The sequence below is a fragment of the Ambystoma mexicanum genome, chromosome 11 (genome assembly GCF_040938575.1).
Source record: "Ambystoma mexicanum isolate Mex_15411 chromosome 11, UKY_AmexF1_1, whole genome shotgun sequence".
Taxonomy (NCBI): domain Eukaryota; kingdom Metazoa; phylum Chordata; class Amphibia; order Caudata; family Ambystomatidae; genus Ambystoma; species Ambystoma mexicanum.
The window spans coordinates 778,127,728-778,145,915 of NC_090934.1; the positions used below are offsets into that span (position 1 = coordinate 778,127,728).

The following is an 18,188-nucleotide window of genomic DNA, read 5'->3' on the forward strand; positions in this document are numbered from 1 at the left end:
TAGTTCACAATAGAAATAGCCTTTTCTGTTGTTCCGGGCTATGAATGTTTGATTTATCCTAATCCTCTCCATATGGAATAATTGGTAACCATGATGATGTGTATTTGTTGATATGCCCTTCCAAATGTTGCAGGTAGTTTGTCTATAGCTAGCACATTCCATAGCTTACACCACCAGATCTGCGTAGGTGGGGTACCTAGGAGTTTTCCAGCTTTGTCCAATGGTGGGACGTGTTGCCACGACCAGCCCATACACATTATCTTCATCTATATCCTCAGAACCACTTTTGCATCCCACAGCAGCTCCATTGATGCTATTTAAGATATGCTAAAACAGTGTGCAAGAATGGTTGCACCACACAACTGGCCAACCATAGGTGGAGCAGGGTACCCCTGAGCGAGGAAGAACCTTTGACAGCAACTTAATGCAGATGGGTAAATCTTGTGTAGTCGTATTTGGGTTAAGTACCACCACATCATTATTTTGTGAGCGTTTTCCTTTGATTTCTACAAATGGAGAGTCTTGCTGCCCTGGACCAGATATTGGACTACTGGACATCATCTATCTCCATTTGGATATCCAACTCCCCTTGTCTCAAACAGGTTTGTTTGAAGTGCATCTCAAGTTGTTTGTAATGTTGAGGACTTCCTTGCATGCTTTAATCCATTCATTCTGCCGGCCATTATGCAATTTTGACTCCATAACTGGATAATGAAGGACGGGAAGAGCATAGCTTTCATTTTTAATTTGCATTTCACTATGTGTCAGTACGACTGTAGTTGTTAAGTTTCAGTGTAATTGAGAAGTTAAAAATCCCCGGGCTGTAATTTATGGGATCTCCAAAGAAGGGACCTTATGGAAACTGGGTAATACACCTGCTCTAAAGGTTTGCATTTCTTCTGAGGTTACAAATCCAGCCAGTCAAAACAAAAATTAAGTTGTCAAACTTAAATCTCTATAGCGCTCTGGGACTCCCAGTCCACCAAATTCTGAGATTTGCAAATGGTGCTGGGATATTATGTTTATTTAATGTGGCAGGAGAGTTAGTTATTTATCAAGATAGTGAAGACCTGTTTTTTCCCATTGAATTGAGTAATGATGCTGAAGTACTTGAATTTCCACCCGAGGTGTAGTAATAGTCAAGAGGCTGCATCTTTTTTTGTGGTGCACCTCAAAGACCGAGACCCGATCATGATCACTCATCCATAAATATGGGAAGAAAGGCAGTTGGGTTTTTTAACATGTAAATAACATTGTCAAGGAGGGCATGGCCAAGCTGCGGAGTATGCCGTCACATTGCCCATAGTATCTGAGGGACTGTCACAACTACAAAGTCAAGGGATAGTGGTACACTCACCAGGATGAATACGGTCCCTCTGGATGGAGAACGGGTACCTCACTTGCTTAGTTGTGAAGAACGGCCTGGACCCTAGAATAGTCTGGGTCTCTGTTCAAAGAAAGACCTTCCCAACAATACACCTTAGTAGGTACTGTTAGTTAAAAAAGCTAGAGGAGTAGATCATTTGGAAGGGCGAGGAGTACACGAAGCCCGGAACACTAAGCTGGAATAGAGCGGCACAGATCAGTACTGGTCCTAATGAAGGGGACAGGCAGACCTTAAGATGCTTCACTAACCTGGGTGTAGGAGTATGTTCTTCTGGGGTAACTAGCGGACCTCCTTTGTGGCTCTCCCTAGGAAGGTAAGACAGATGTTAGAAAAAGGCAGGTGCAGATTCTGCTTCCCCTCCCCCTTCTTTCTCCCTGGGTTTGGTATAAATGCTTATGGTGATAGTTCTCTTACCATTCGAATAGGGTGGAAGTCCAGTCACTGGGCCAGAGGATGTGAGAAAGGAGTAGGAGAAAACGAAGAAGGGGATGTTACTGAGGGACTAATACCCGGGCAGCATGAGGGACGCACTAGTGTCGGGTTCGTGCACACAAGGGTCACAGCAGAGCATCTTGAAAGTCCAGTGCACTGTCACAACAAAAAGGGAAAATAAAAGGACCAATGGATGATGGGAGATGAAAGGCGGTGCAGGAATTCAATATGTGGATCCTCGCAGAGAATGCATGAAGACCGTTGCTAATGTGAAGTTACGGGCTGCTTCAAAGGGAGTTTGATGCAATGGGACTTGAATGTCTTGCCTGACGTGGAGCACAGAGAGGCAACGGGAAGCGTTCCTTGAGTTTGACGAATGGATTGCCCCAAAGTGGGACGCAAGGGGGAAATTCTTACAACAGTTCCAGGGTCGGCAACGTGCGGGCAATGACGAAGCAAATTCAGTAGGAAGCAGGAGTCCAATAACTAAGCCAAAGTCAGCAGGAGAGGGCGGGGACAAAATAATTACCCTTAGAAGGCAGGGTCGGCAACATGGAATCAAATGAAACAGCCAAGTCGCGTGGAGTCGCAAGAAAACCAGGACTATGAGCTGCGGTCTGCGACCGGAGTGCTGTAAGGACAGGTTTAAATATTGTGTAGGGAAGCTATTCTATGTAGTAGTGCAGTGTTCCTTACCACGTGACCACGACAAGTTCTGGAACGCAGGTTTGCCATGACAGTCTTCCGGACCATTTCCATTGGGGAAAAAAACGGCCTGGCAGTCATTCCATGGGCAGGCGAGAGCTATTTTCTTATACGCGCACCAGGAGATTTGATTCTGGTAGGGGCATGGAAATCAGCAGGCATGACAGGGACAAAGCCCCACAGACCCATATATATCTGCGTAAAATAAGTAATTTGTTTCCCCCAGCTATATGGGCTAAGCGGCTGCACGACTCGGCACCAGAACTGAAGAGGGCCCGCAGTGTTGATATCGCGCTTGGGCGAAGCGAGGACCGCTTGGCATTAAGGTACGAAATGGCCCAAGATGGCACCTGTACACAGGGAAGCTGAAGTAGAGGAAGAAAGGAGCGGAGCCCACAGCTTTTGCATGCTAGCCCCCACTAGGGACCGGGGGGTTGACCGATCGCATTATATCATTGTGGCCGATTGTGGGCCACAAGGGCATGCTGCAAACGCGGACCGCTTCATTCTGGCTGGGATGGAGAGCAGCGTTATTAGCTTACCGCACCCCAAAGACACTGGAGATGCCGTTGCCTGTGCTTTCCTCCCCTGGACCAGAGAGGCCAGAGATGATCGAAAGGGAGAGTGATCCCGAGATTGATAATATTGCAACGGACTGAGAATGGACATGTAAAGAGGGCTGCAGCGTCTTAAGAGGTACGCCAGAGCATTCAAGGCCACACAGGACCCTCTTTGCTATCTCCAAAGGGCTAGCCGAATCAGGAGCGTGGCGTGTGCCATAAGGAACAGTCACTGTTGGGTTCTGGCAGTTTGTACTAGCGCCCACAACAACTAAGCATGCCAAGCAGATGCGCTTATAAAAACGAGCTAACGATTAACTGACCCTCACTTCTATCCCTTAAAATTCATTGGAGCTTATTCCAGCCACACCAGGGTTTGCGGCACAAGCACAACAAGGAACTCCATATAATTGGAAGATGTCTAAAATTGCCATCAAATCCAAATTGGGGGATATAGAAATCATACTGACTTTGCAGGAAGTGAAGCCTAAGCAACCTCAGATGGTGACAGCACAGATTAACTCTCCCAGGGCTGAGATTGATAGCAGTGATGCCCCTGCAATTAAGCATAATGTTTTTTTCCTGCTGACTGAAATTACGCAGGAAATGAAAGCATCTGTTGACAAGCTGTCTAAATATACAGCAGATTTTAACAATCATGTGCTTGCTGTAGAATCTAGGCTGGACGACATGGAAACAGTTTCCGAACAAGCACATGATCAGCTGAACTTTTGAATCGAGTGGTCAGGCTCGAACAACAGTTCGAATTGGTGTAGACGAAGCAAGAAGTTATTGAAAATCATTCTCAGATCAATAACGGTTGCGTGAGGGGAGTCCCATGCCAGATAATAGTTCAAGACCTAGAGGAGTTTATCCAGAGTATACTTTGCACCCTCATCAGCCTTCCAGACCATTCTGTACTTGACCTAGATAGGACGCATAGAGTCTTTTCGGCCTTCCAGCAGAGACTTGACCTATTGCCGGATGTCTTATCAAGGGTGCATTTCTTCCAACAGAAGGAGAAGGTTATGCTGGCAGCCAGAAATAAAGGATCTATCAAAAATTGGGGAGCAGAAATCGACGTATTTCAAGATCTTTTCAAACGCACACTCGTCAAGAGACAACAGCTCAAAGTGGTGACCGACTGGCTGAGGGAGCACAAGGTGCGATATAGATGGGACTTTCCATGTAAACTTCAATTCGAATACCAAAACCAGCATTACACAATCGCGATGGAGAGTGAGGCAGCAGCGCAGATAAAAGGGGGGGCAACCGGTTGGTCTGCTGGCGGCAGAGCGAGAAGACTCTGGGAGTTGTCGAGAGTCGGTGTGGGATGAGGACTCCAGGTCCCCCTGGAAACCGGCAGGCAGGCAGATGGATACAAGGATTTCACTGACAAAGAAAGCTATGGCAAGTCCCAGAGACAAACGCTGAGGCATCTGATTGCTCCTTAACCTGGTTACCAGCCTCTTTTCTGTTGACATCCATTAAGGGGACTCAGCGTATAATCCGCGCTGGGGTTATGTCCCCAGTAGTGTGGGCAAGATATTGTGTTACAGCAAATTGAGGGTTTTGGGGTGGGGTCTGTTGTAGCTGTCCCTGGGGATTCACACCCGATGCATGCTGAAATCACTGCTGAGTGAGGGAAAGTTCATCACCTAGGTAGGGAAAAATGGGATTGTTCTTATGATATGATTTCTTGTGGAGGGTATTCTTTTACGTAATTTGCTGGGATTGCAGTCTTTGGTTTTACAAATGAGTCATACTAACGCAATGAGAGGTTCTGTGTACGCACTATACAAGGGTGTGATTTGGGTTTGGAGAGGTAATGATACCTTTCCCCTCCGGGTTATAAATGGTGACTCTTGACCTTGAAATCATTACCCTGAATGTTCAGGGTCTTAATTCACTCATCAAATGAAAGTCAGTGCTCCACAGGTTGGCATCTCAAGGCGCGGCGTTGGCATTTCTTCAGGAAACCCACTTACTCCCAAAGGATGAACCACGACTATGCAAGTATCCCACTACTTATTTTGCAAATGGTGGTTCCATAAAACATGAAGTCGCCATTTTGATCTGCAAAGGGACCCCCATAAGGGTGATGGATATTCGGAAGGATGGAGAAGGAAGATATTTGTTGCTCACAGTTTTACTAAAGACTCCTATTGCTAGTCTGACTTTGAACTATTCTCCAAACGAGGGACAGGATAACTTAATTGAATCTTTTTCAAAGGCCCTGGTAGAGTTTGCAGTTGGGGAGGTAATAATAGGTGAGGACTTTAATTGTGTAGTAGACCCCTTCATTGATAAGTCCCTACCACCCATAAGCAATCAGTTATCAAAATACTTATTTATTTATGAACATATAACACTATGAAACATGACTACCAGCATGTACTAATATCACACAATACTAAATTAAAGATACATAAATACAGTCACTGGCGTAGGGAAAAATGACCTGGCAGGTCTTCTGTGTAGGGTCCAAGGTCGCTTTTCCCACCTTCAGCTCTGGTCACTTCTCCCGTCGGAGACCAATGCTGGTGCAAGGTCTTCACGTTGGAGAATGCAGAAGAACTCGATGCAGGGCCCCTCTTGGCACAGAACCAGATGCAAGAAATCTGTTTTGGACGATGCCCAGTGATGTACAGCGACGCAAGGGGACACACTTGTCACATTCAGATGTTGCCTCTTATGTCGGGTCTCCTTGATGCTGGAACCATGAAATTTGGCAGAGAGGAGTCCTGTAGTACAAGCTGTCCATCCCCAAATTTCCAGGCCTCAATACGGATAGGCGACACCGGTATCCAGTGATCTAATCGTTGGAAAAAATCATTGAGGGTGACTTGATATTATTTTTAAAACACTTTCCAGCTTTTTCTCCCAAATATTGTAGGGCTCGAGTTTGTATATATAATTGCACCAGTCCTAAAATATGGTGGGAAGGGTGTTTTGTGCCTTTAAAAACATTTTGAGTCACCCTCTGTTTTTTGCAGCGATTATTTATATCACATTTAGCTGGCAATATCTGTAGCATGTAGCCCAAACTCTGAGCTGGGCAGCTACTGGGTGGCACTTTGCTGAAGACTCTTCTTCGAAGGGCTCTGAGCTGACGACGAGCATGGATGTTCCCTCCACCCCAAAGTTTGCAGCTTCTTCGCAGGAGTGCTGAAGATCACCTACATGACAGGGCTGTTCCAGGACAGCAGCAGAAATTGGTCGCCAAGCCTTCTTCCAACAGGTCCACAGTCTTCTTGCACATCTTGCAGCTGGACAGGATACTTGGCTGCTTCAGGTTTCTTCCAGTGTCTCTAAAGAATGGGTGCAAGGGTCCTCTTCTTTTCCAAAAAGCAGGAAACTCCCATTAGCCAATCAAAGGTCTGGCCCACACGCGCACACCCCAGCAATGGTCCAATCAGGACCACTGGTAGCACAGCTCATGCATACCATTCAGACACACTGAAACCAGTTTCTGTATTGGGACTAGACAGTCCCAACCCACTTTCCTGGCAGCAAACACAAATGGTCCCTCTGTAGCCTGTGAAAAGCCTCTGCTTTCCGGGGCACTGTAAATCCATATAAAGATTTTCCTGTCCTCACAGGCCAGGAAGACGGGTTCGCGACAAGCTGGCCAAGGAACAAACAAAAAACGTTGCGACACAGTCATGTTTGGACACTAGCTACAGTAGGTAGCCAAAAGCGCAAAGTAAAATACACTAAAATAATAGCTAAATGCAGCTGCTGCACCAACTTGTCCCTTAGGCACACCTAAAGTAACCAACAATTCTCTGATTGTGTTAGTGTAAGGTAAAGCAAAAAGAGTACCCTATTGTACTAAATTGTAAGATGCATTGTGCAATGATAAAAGTTACCAAAAGTGATAACAAGTTACCAAGACTAAGGGAAACTGTTTCCCAGTTCTGACAGCCTGAAGGACATGTCAGTTTCTATATGACAAATGAGCATAAGCCAGTGTAGCGAAGCTGAAAGCTGAAGGCTTCACTGCTCTTCAAAACAAGCAGGTCAGATTGAAAAATAAAAAACAAAGTTTGAGGGTCCATAAAAATGGATGGAAAGGTGCTGTGAAGAGAAATCTTTCCTAACATCCGTGAAATTCAAAACAGTGGAAAGTTTACTTTCGGGAAGCGACAGCCAGACATCCCGGGGACCCAATCCAGAGGAACAGTTTTATTACATTGGATAATATTCCCAAAGCTCCGGAAGAATCTTACGAGACCTTACAATTAAAGATAACTGAACAAGAAGTGGCACAAGCAATCCACTCACTTCCCAATGGTAAAGCCCTGGCCGCCAATGACTTTACAAATACGTTTTATAAGACTTTGCCCCTATTTTAATTCCCCACCTTAACAAGCTCTATAATTCCTTTCTGAAGTCCGGGAAGGTGTCAGATTCTATGGCAGAATAGTGAACAACTTTACTTCTGAAGCCTGGGAAATACCCTGAGAAGTACATGGCATTATCTCTCGATTGCCCTGCTCAACGTGAATGCAAAGATTTATAGCAAAGTTATTACATCCAGACTGGGTGACATTCTTCTGCTGGATCCCTGTATGACCCCTGTTTGACCACTTTGACCCCTTTCTCGCCTTTCCCAAAGCCTTCTGGTAATGGTTGTTTCAACAATCTGGTAAACACCCAGAGTTTCCTGGGTGAGCACCCACGTGGTGCCTGGCTCCTCTTTTGCTGGTTTTCCCCCTTCTGGTATCAACAGTTCTTTTGTACGCGTTGACAGTTCAATTAGCGATTTGCTACTTTCGTTCATCACAGTTCGGTTTCTTATCGGCTCTCCTCTCGCACCGGCTGTGAGGAACTGCTTGGCTTTTCTTCTCTCTGGAGTCAAGGTTGGTACCACAGAGACAAGTGTTTCTCCCCAGCTTGGTTATCTGCGGAGGAGGGCCCAGTGTACCGTTGACATCTGCTGCAACACATGCTGGCTATTTTTCGCGGTCTTAAGATTCTTTCTGTGAAGGTTTCACAGGCCTAGGTCAGAAAGGGCAAGGTTGCTTCTCTCCTTGTCATTCTCGGTTTGCGCCGTCTTTCTCCTCCTCTTGAACTGCCGTTGTAGTTGGCTCTTTCATCGTGCGGTCTGCCTTGCTCATATTGTGCTCTCCCGCTCTACCTTTTATCCCTGTGGGGAAGGGAAAGGGCCGTCCAGTGTGTGCAGTTCTGGTCTATTGCCTGACTTTGCCCAACCCATGGGTTGGGACATGTCAGGTAGATGGCTCTGATGTTTGTCCGTCATCTTTCGTGGTGTGCGAAAGTGTTCGCATCAGAAAAGGGGGGGGGCAGAGTGTTGGAGTATCCTATGTGGTAGGTTGGAGAAAAGGTGTTATCAGTAGGGTGGTACCGTGTCTCACCTGTCAGTGTACCACTTCCACTCCCCGAGGATCCCCCATCCCGGTGATCCTCCCTCACTGGTCCACCCCCAGGAACTGGATCCAATAACGATGGCTGTCTTGGCCAACAGGATGACCGATCCCTGAGGACTAGCAGGTGAGACTCCTTCAGGTTTCTCTCACAATGGAACAAATTTCGGCATGAATATCAGACACCAGGCCTGAATAGTTACGCACGTGGGTGCCTTTTCTAGATTATGCGTGGTATAGAGTGCCTATCTTTCATAGACCACACTTGTTAAAAAACCTGTCCTTGGAATAGGTTAAAAGTAAGGGATAAGATGGGGCACCAAAGACCAGACAATCAAAATATACGTACAAATAGGGCCTCATTCTAACCTTTCTGGTCCGGAAACAACACTGCTGGTGAGCTTGCCGGCACCGTTGTTTCCGGACAGGCAAAATACAATGCTGCCGGGCGGACTGACACCCGCCCGCAGAGTTTCACGGAAGCACCAGCACTGTGGCCCCCACCCCCACAGAGTCATATAGGACTCTATTGAGCATGGGGAACAACATTTTACCGGCACCTGACTTCCCGGTCGCCAGGGTTGTAATCCCCCGGTGTTACCGGCAAATCAGGTGCCGGTAACTGTTTACGGGTCCAGCGGCAACCGGGCAGTATCACCGGCACGGTTACCGCCGGACCTGCAATGTGGCCCATAGAGATGGATGATGGGAACACACGGGATGCAGACACGTTTGTGAAAAGAGTTAGATGGCTCAAATCCTTCTTTAAAAATGTGTATTTATGTATTTATTCCTTAGGTAGGGTGGGAATTCATTATGGTTCTTAAAAAAAAAAATAAAAAAAAGGGAAGTTCGACTGAGAATGATTATTCGCAATTGTTTTTACTGTACACTTGCATTACTGTCGGAACCTCAATAACATACAAGTTAAAAAAAGAAAATAGCATTGACAGCAATGAGGCCAACTTATGGGGAGGTAAGCATTCAAGCGTTAAGCTTTTGCATTAAAAGGAATTCAGGCCACATTTGTTTTGGGCTGTAATCAAAATGTAGTACCTGCGGTGTGCGTCTTCCCCATTGTGGGCTTCTTCCCCATTGCGGATGCTTGTAACATGCACATTAATCACATATGTAACATGTGCTCTGATCTTTTTGACAAGTGCCTCTCTTGTCTCTGTCACCACCTGCTCACTACCTTCCGCCTTCTCGTTTCCTTTCCACACTGTCTCACACAGGTTTTTAGAAAATAGTTTCACTTCCTGCATGTGCCTGGCACACTTCTGTTGTCTCCTTTATCGCCATGGCAGCCTTCTTGCTTTCGCCAAGTTCTCCTTTGGTGAAAAGATGCTCACTTGTACACTCTGGACATATTGCTAGGGTGCTGATGATTCTTATTACCTGGCTGTTGCTGCTGATCTTGGTAAGGCTCTCCCTTTGCCCTGACCTTTACCACCTAGTACCCTGGTAATTATTACCCAAATAAGATACCTTAATGCAGACTATCCTCTCTGTGGCAGACACCCTGCACCCAATACTAATTTCAATTTTAAAAAAAGTTGTCCTTACCATGCCACAACCATAAATATAATCCTTACCTTTAATTCTACCTGTATTACCCGCTTTGCTCACAGCCCATTTCATCGAATCCCCTTTCCCTGGAATTTGTTTACTGCATTTTACTGCAAAAATGTAGATGGGGATTGGGGTTTTCCAGCCATATTTATTGTGGTAAAATGCGGTAAAACAAAATCAGGGAAACTTGTTTCATGTAAATTGGCTGCAAGTAAATGTGATAGATCCATTCTATCACAATATTTTGACATTTACTTTCTTTTCTCACATTATGGTTGTGTGAAGGATTTTGAAAATTATAGTAAGATAAAACAGTTGCTGCACTTGAGAAAGCTTTAAGATATTTTATAGTTGGAAAAAACCCACTGTGCCCCATTACTGCACTGTAAAACAATATATTATTGAGGCCATAGTAACATGTGTTCTTGTATTACCCCACAGGTAACTATCATAATTTATCTTTCCATTCTGGGCCTGCTTCTGGTGTACATGCTATACCTTACGTTGATAGAACCCATGCTTAAGAAACGCCTCTTTGGCCATTCACAGCTCATACAAAGTGACGATGATGTTGGGGTAAGTTGTTCTGCTAACTTAACCAATTTCACAAAATAATTTTCAGTTTTGTGTTCAAGGTAAATATGTGTCATTGAAGGTCTGCTCACATAATGAGTCATTGCAGAGTATCTGTGTGATATTTGATAACAGGGAAATACTGTAGATTGAATTTTAAATAAGTTTGAACATGTGCCAGGCCTGTTTTCACCAACATATTTACCTACAGGATTGGTGTTGTACATGGATGGCCTGGTCATCCTATCCCTCCACCTCTCAATCCTCTCTATGTGCAGATGGAAACTCAGGAAGGAAGCCATTTTAATGGCAGAAACAAAAGGTGCTATAAAAATATGAAGCCAAACACTATTGTCACTTTGTCAGAAAAAGGCCAGTGCACACTCTGACCTGCACAGCACTTATGCCTTCTTGCAAAAATCACCGGATTAGCAGAAATTATATATGATGCCCTTTGACCACCTGATGAGACCTCTACTTTGACACCAATTACTTCAAAAGAAGTAACATCAAACAGCCTTTGGCACTGGCAACATTTCTGTAAGTGACTGCAAACACCTACAAAACGTTTTGAAACTGAAATGTGAATATGAAACTAAAATAAAAGTGAATGTCTGATGATCCCTAATTGAAACCCCTGCCATCAGTTGCCTTTCATTAGAACGGGTAGCAGTCAGTTCCTTGCTGGTTACTGTAGGATGGCGTGGTGGATATAAGAAAAGGGGACGTCGACTAGGCGTGTCTGAAACACTATCCCTATAGTGACGTGCGTTGTACCCACAATCCCTCACGCGTCGAGGTCCCTCAGATTGTTTTTTTCCGCCCAGCTTCTGGTCGCCTTCACGCGGAGCTCCTCGAGAGACATTGCAACCCTCGACCTTTGGTCGTTTCTTCTACGAAGATTAATACAGCACTCCCTCGACGCAGTGTAGCTGTTCTCCGCCGAGCAAAATCGTCGACGGAGGGTCGAGCGGAGGAAATCTTCAGCGCTGCCGAACACGTGGCCTGGCCTCGCTGGCCACTTACAGTAGGGAGAGTGGGGTCGTGGGACATCTCTGGGTCTTTCTGAGAATGCCTTTCACTTTCCCCTTCCTTTCCCTGGGGGTGTTTATCGCGATTTATTGCCTCTGCTATGGAGAGGACACCATTTAGGTTTTGCCCACTTTGTAAAGGCAAATTCACTTGGAAGGACAAGCACTCACGGTGTAACCGCTGCTTGCCCCTCGATCACAAAGAGGAAGGGTGCGCGGCTTGTCGGCTTCTGAAGCCTAAAACTCTAAAAGACCGTAGGGTTAAAAGGTGGGCGGCCTACGCGATGTCGAAGGCCGAAGGTTCACCCGCCGCTGCTACCACCGACAGTGACGAGGAACGCGATGACACGACCTCCGCCACGGAAGTCGAAACCCCCTCTAAGGAGCGCTTACGCGCTTCGTCGTCTGTCCCCGGCCCCGACGGGCTCGGCTCACGCCCTGCTTATGGGGATGAACACCCCGGCGACACTGACGCACACAAAGATTCACATAAAGATAAGCACACAACCCATGGCTCTTCTTCGTCTAAGTCGAAGAGAGCTTCGGCGCCCAAGGAGACGCAGGTTCCACCGGCGGCCTCCTCGGACCGTTCGGGTTCGAAGCCCCTCTCGCAACCGCAGCCGCGACCTGCGACTGGGCTTTCGGCAAACAAGGGCGCCACCACCAAACCACCGGCCGGTGCGCATCAACAGAAGGCGCATACCGCCGTACACCGCTCGATACCCATAGCGTCGAAAACTCAAGCTTCCGCCGACAAGAATGTCGCCGATAGCTTAGCCAGGATCGTTGTAGCCGACGCCCAAAAGCGTACGCCGAAAATTTCGTCGAGCGTTACGCATAGATCAAAGGATACGCCGAAAACACCCGAAGGAAAGCAGGGATTACCCCCTTCAGTCAGGGAGTCTCCCTACACACCTGAGGGTTTTGAGGAGGGCGACGGGACACTTTCCTCGACGCTTTGGGAGAGGTCGAGCCATTTCGAGGTAGACAACTCGAGTTTTCCCCCGCTAGACCGCTCTGGGGTACCCCATGAAACTATGGAGAGACTCCACCTCTGTATGGAGAGGATGGAAAAGTTTATGAGTACCCAAGCCCCTCTAACTCTCAGAAGAACTAGAGAAGGGCCTCAAGACGACCCCAGAGCCAAAAAACCGAGGCTGGTCGATCCCCTGCTGGACACAGCCTCAGACTTCCAAGACGTATATGACCTCACTGGGGAGGAACAATACTTCGAAGAAGAAGATGATTTCATGGACAACGAAGGACAGAACCAGGAGGAATGTCTAGAAGACAGAACAGACATTATAGAAGAAGGCTTCGGGATTAGCCCAGGAGAAGGACCTTCGCACCCCTGGCAATCACCATCAGTGTGTTCCGACACTGATGCCCTAAATCTAACTCCTCCGGATAATTCTCCAGTTAGGAACACGTCTCCAATAGACGATCAGCCTACTTTCAATGCACTGTTGCGCAGAGCAGCAGCGCATTTCGAACTGGACACGGGAGAACTCTCTCCAGAATTAGACTTTGTGGAAAGAGTCATTAAAGAAAAACCCCCGGTCAGCCAGACCATTCCTCTCCTCGCTTCAGTTAAAAGGAGGATCACCCCGTCGCTGTCCACTCCCGCTTTGATCAGAGGGGTCAATCCACGGATTGAGAAACTTTTCGCTCCTTCACCCTCAGACCCGCTCTACATTAGAGGACATTCCATACCGGACTCCCTAGTTGTATCTAATACTAGAAAGAGGGCAGGGGTACCACTTTCCACCAGTGAGGCACCCCCTGACAAGGAGGGCAAGAGGCTATATGCCCTTGCAAAAAGAGTTACTTCCTCGGCTGCCTTCTCAGCAAGAATTGCCAACAACAATTCCTTGCTTGCGAGCTACGCAGACGCGCAGTGGACCAAACTGCGCAAAGACGCAGAGGAAGCACCGGAGCCTTTACGTACACGCCTACTGTCGACTATTGGCGAAGGAACACAAGTGAACCAGAGCATTGTAAAAAACTCTCTGGACGCGGCAGAAACAGCAGGACGTTCCCTGGTACAAGGAATACTCCTAAAGCGCCATGTATGGCTGCGCAACTCAGGCTTTAAACCGGAGACACAGGCGTCTTTAATAAATAAACCTGTCGAGGACGCTAACCTCTTCGGAAAAGCGGTAGATGAAGCCCTAGAGATGGCCAAAAAAGAGTTCGACACTATCAAGACTCTTGACCAGATCTCTAAGCCCACTACCAGACGCGGCTATGGCAACAAGCGCTTTTTTCGTGGCCAACGGCAACAACAACAAGGTCAGCATCAGCAATACCCTGCCACCAATTACCAAGCCAATAGTGGACAGTACAGCCAAAGAGGCCAACGCCGGGGCAAAGGGAGAGGTCGGGGATCCACCCCCAGAGGCTCCCAAGCCCCCAACAACTCCAAGTGACGCGAAGATTCGCGTCCCCTCCCATGCAACACCGGTCGGGGGCCGGATAACATCCTTTCTTCCTGCATGGGAGGAGATAACGTCAGACCGTTGGGTACTTTCCACCGTAGCCCACGGATACTGTATCGAATTCAACAGTTCCCCATCCTACAAACCCCCGAGGGGACGACGGTTGACGCCGGAACATCTTGCCATCCTTCTTCAAGAAGTACAACAACTGCTGGAAAAAGGAGCCATAGAGGTCGTGCCTCTATCTCAGGTAACGGAAGGTATTTATTCAGTGTACTTCCTTGTACCCAAAAAGGATCTAACCATGCGCCCTGTATTAGATCTGCGCCCAGCGAACAAGTTTATCAAACCCCAAAAGTTTCGTATGGTGACCTTACAGGAGGTGATCCCGCTGCTTTCGCAGGGAGATTACATGACAACATTGGACATGAAAGATGCATACTTTCATATTTCAATGTTGCCAGCGCACAGAAAATACCTAAGGTTCATGATAGAGGGCAAACACTACCAGTTCAAGGTGCTACCCTTCGGTATAGCTTCAGCACCAAGGGTATTCACAAAGGTACTGGCAGTGGCTGCGGCCCACCTGCGCAGGTTGTCCATCCCAGTTTACCCTTACCTCGACGACTGGCTCATAACAGGGGACTCTTACGAAACATGTTTCTCCAATACCCAAAAGACGGTAGACCTTTTGTTCCAACTGGGCTTCTCCATCAACGAAAAGAAGTCCAGTCTAGACCCCAGTCAAATCAAACAATTCCTAGGGGCTCTAATTCAAACAAGGGACGGCCTCGTCTTCCCCTCCAAAGAGAGGGTCCAAAACATGCTGTTTCAGATCCCCCAATATGTGACCGGCCGAGAGGTGACGGTACGCAAAGCAATGCGCTTGCTAGGAATGATGGCGTCGTGTATTTATTTGGTACCTCACGCGCGCCTGCGCATGCGCCCAATGCAAGAGTGGCTCAACAGCCAGTGGTGTCAGGCCAGCGGACAATGGGACGATCTAGTGGTGGTCTCGCAGGCCTTGGTTCTCTCGCTACAGTGGTGGACAAAGGGGAACATGGAAAAAGGAAAACCCTTTGCCACACCCGCGGCGGAAGCCACTCTAACCACAGACGCATCCCTCACAGGATGGGGTGCTCACCTATCCCATCAGACTGCTCACGGAGTGTGGACTCCGAACGTAGCATCCAAACACATCAATCTACTGGAGCTACTAGCAGTATTCAAGGCGCTAAAAGCCTTCCAAAAACACCTACAAGGCAAGACAGTAATGGTCCTTACGGACAGCACTACAGCCATGTACTACATCAACAAGCAGGGGGGCACCCACTCTCCAGGCTTGTCCAAACTGTCCCAGAATATATGGAAGTGGGCTCTCAAACAGGACATGTTCCTACTGTCACTACATGTACCCGGGGAACTCAATCTGCTGGCAGACAGACTCAGCAGAGATTTCCCTCTGCCCGAAGAGTACGAATGGCGTCTACACGAAGACATCGTCTTCGACGTCTTCACACAATGGGGATTGCCAGAAATAGACCTGTTCGCAACCCTGGAGAACTCTCAATGCCTAAGTTACGCCTCCAGGTACCCCCAGAACCAATCCAAGGGGAACGGTCTATCGATGCAATGGTCAGGGAAATTTGTTTACGCTTTTCCCCCGACTCCCCTTCTCAACAAGGTGGTGCACAAGATGCACCAGGAACAAGTGACCATGATACTGGTGGCCCCAATGTGGGCCCGACAGCCATGGTTCGCTCACTTGATGGAGATGTCTCTATCTCCCCCAGTAAAACTCCCCTGCCCGTACAACATGCTATCTCAGAACAAGGGCAGGACTCTGCACCCATGCCCCCAGAACATGAATTTAGCAGCTTGGCTCCTGAAATCATAGAGTTCGGACATCTACAACTCCCGCAAAGATGCATGGACATCCTCAGGGAAGCCAGAAAACCGAACACTCGCCACTGCTATTCTAGCAAGTGGAAGAGATTTGTCATCTGGTGCAGGAGTAAAAGCATCAACCCTATTGACTGCTCTCCCACACATGTGGTACTATACCTGACCCATCTCTTGGATTCAGGCCTAGTGTTTAACTCCATTAAAGTCCACCTAGCGGCACTTTCTGCATACACCACCTCCCAACTCAAAGTGTCGGGGTGGAGGATCCCAGTTATAAAGACATTCATGGAGGGAGTAAAGAGAATACACCCCCCGATAGCTGACCCTGCTCCCGGATGGGACCTTAATGTGGTACTTACCAGACTCATGGGCTCTCCATTCGAACCCATGCACAAAGCATCCCTTAAACACCTTACTCTTAAGACTGCTTTTTTAATAGCTATCACCTCCATCAGGAGAGTAAGTGAACTTCAGGCTCTTTCTATTCTAGACCCCTTTGTTACAGTTCACAAAGATAAAGTGGTTCTACGCACTCACCCTAGGTTTGCTCCGAAATTTATTTCTAAATTCCACGTAAACCAGTCTATAGAACTACCAACGTTCTTTCAAAATCCTTCCAATTTGGGAGAAAGGACTCTGCACACACTTGATGTACGCAGGGCGGTCATGTTCTACATGGAAAGAACCAGACCATTGAGGAAGACTAATCAGTTCTTCGTCTCGGTGGCAGCAGGAAGAGAAGGAGATGCGGTTTCAAAATCCACTATTTCTAGATGGATTGTTCAATGCATCACTCTCTGCTATACTCTTGCTAAGAGAGAACTACCCTTTAAGCCAAGAGCACACTCTACTCGAGGCACGGGGGCATCCATAGCATTCATTGCAAATGTTCCCCTTGAGTCCATCTGCAAAGCGGCTACCTGGAGTTCTGTGCACACCTTTACAAAACACTACTGTCTAGATACACACTCTAGATCTGACTCCCAGGTGGGACAGGCAGTATTACGACACCTTTTCTCTACTGTTCCTTCTCATAACCCACCGCCAACTCCGGGTACTGCTCGCTAGTCTATGCACAGCATGTGATTCTAAGCAGATTAACAAACATCAGAAGAGAATGCATTACTTACCGTAAAAGCATTTCTGATGGTTGTATCTGCTTAGATTCACATGCGCCCACCCTTCCTCCCCGCTCGGATGGAAGGAACATAGACTTCCTTTATATATCTCTCTCTCTTTCTGTACTCACTCACGTCTAGAAGGCTCCCTCAGGGCAGAAAAAATACAAACAGAGGGACCTCGACGCGTGAGGGATTGTGGGTACAACGCACGTCACTATAGGGATAGTGTTTCAGACACGCCTAGTCGACGTCCCCTTTTCGACTACGAAAAACAAAATGCAATACTCCGCAGTGACCACTGGATGTCGGACCTATGCACAGCATGTGAATCTAAGCAGATACAACCATCAGAAATGCTTTTACGGTAAGTAATGCATTCTCATCTGTGCCCATGCTTACTAGAGACCTTGTAGAAAGTAGGAGCATAGTGCCCATGATTACAAAACCTGACAACGTCTTTGCTGCACAACACTGGTAAATCAAGATGGTGTTCAGAGAAAAACAACCTGTCTCAGTTCGTCTTCCTCATGATCTTTCATAATACCCCATTTACGGATGATCCCAGAAGAATGGTGACACTCACCCAAGAGATGGTTTGTCCACTGTCCAAGTAAAAATCTGCTGTTTGTGAATGGATCCCCAACAAAGATTGGATCATGTAACTGTAGTCTACGAAGGTTACACGGACTGTGTTTTGAAGGTGAAAAGTTAAACTATATCAGTACAATAACACTTATTCCTGTGCTCCAATACCAGAGAAATACACACTACCATATCACAACAAGGTGGAGCTGAGAGTGGTATTACTGTTGAGGCATCTAACACAATCCCTTTGCCACCTGCTAAATAATGTTGGAAGAACCCCCTATCGAAGGTTCTTTTGGAAACTCCTGAGCCATCGAGGCTTTATTCCAGACCTTAGAAGAGGGCCAAAAACCGTAAGAAAATGCTACGATTACACAGGGGGAAACACTGTTGACAGCCCATAAAAGTCAGCTGGTCGCCATCACCCACTTGAGCGAGTCTGTTGACTCTTCTCACTTGAATCCTAATATTCCTACTCCCGATACCAGG

At 47.2% G+C, this 18,188-nt stretch overlaps 1 protein-coding gene across 1 annotated transcript in view; it reads left to right on the top strand.

Annotated features, from left to right (window-relative positions):
* Positions 1-18,188, top strand: part of TMEM9B (TMEM9 domain family member B) — a 324,649-nt gene that overhangs the window by 167,455 nt on the left and 139,006 nt on the right. The window contains exon 4 of the mRNA XM_069623694.1: positions 10,488-10,622. Coding sequence (XP_069479795.1) covers positions 10,488-10,622 — 135 coding nt within the window. The remainder of the gene's footprint in view (positions 1-10,487; positions 10,623-18,188) is intronic.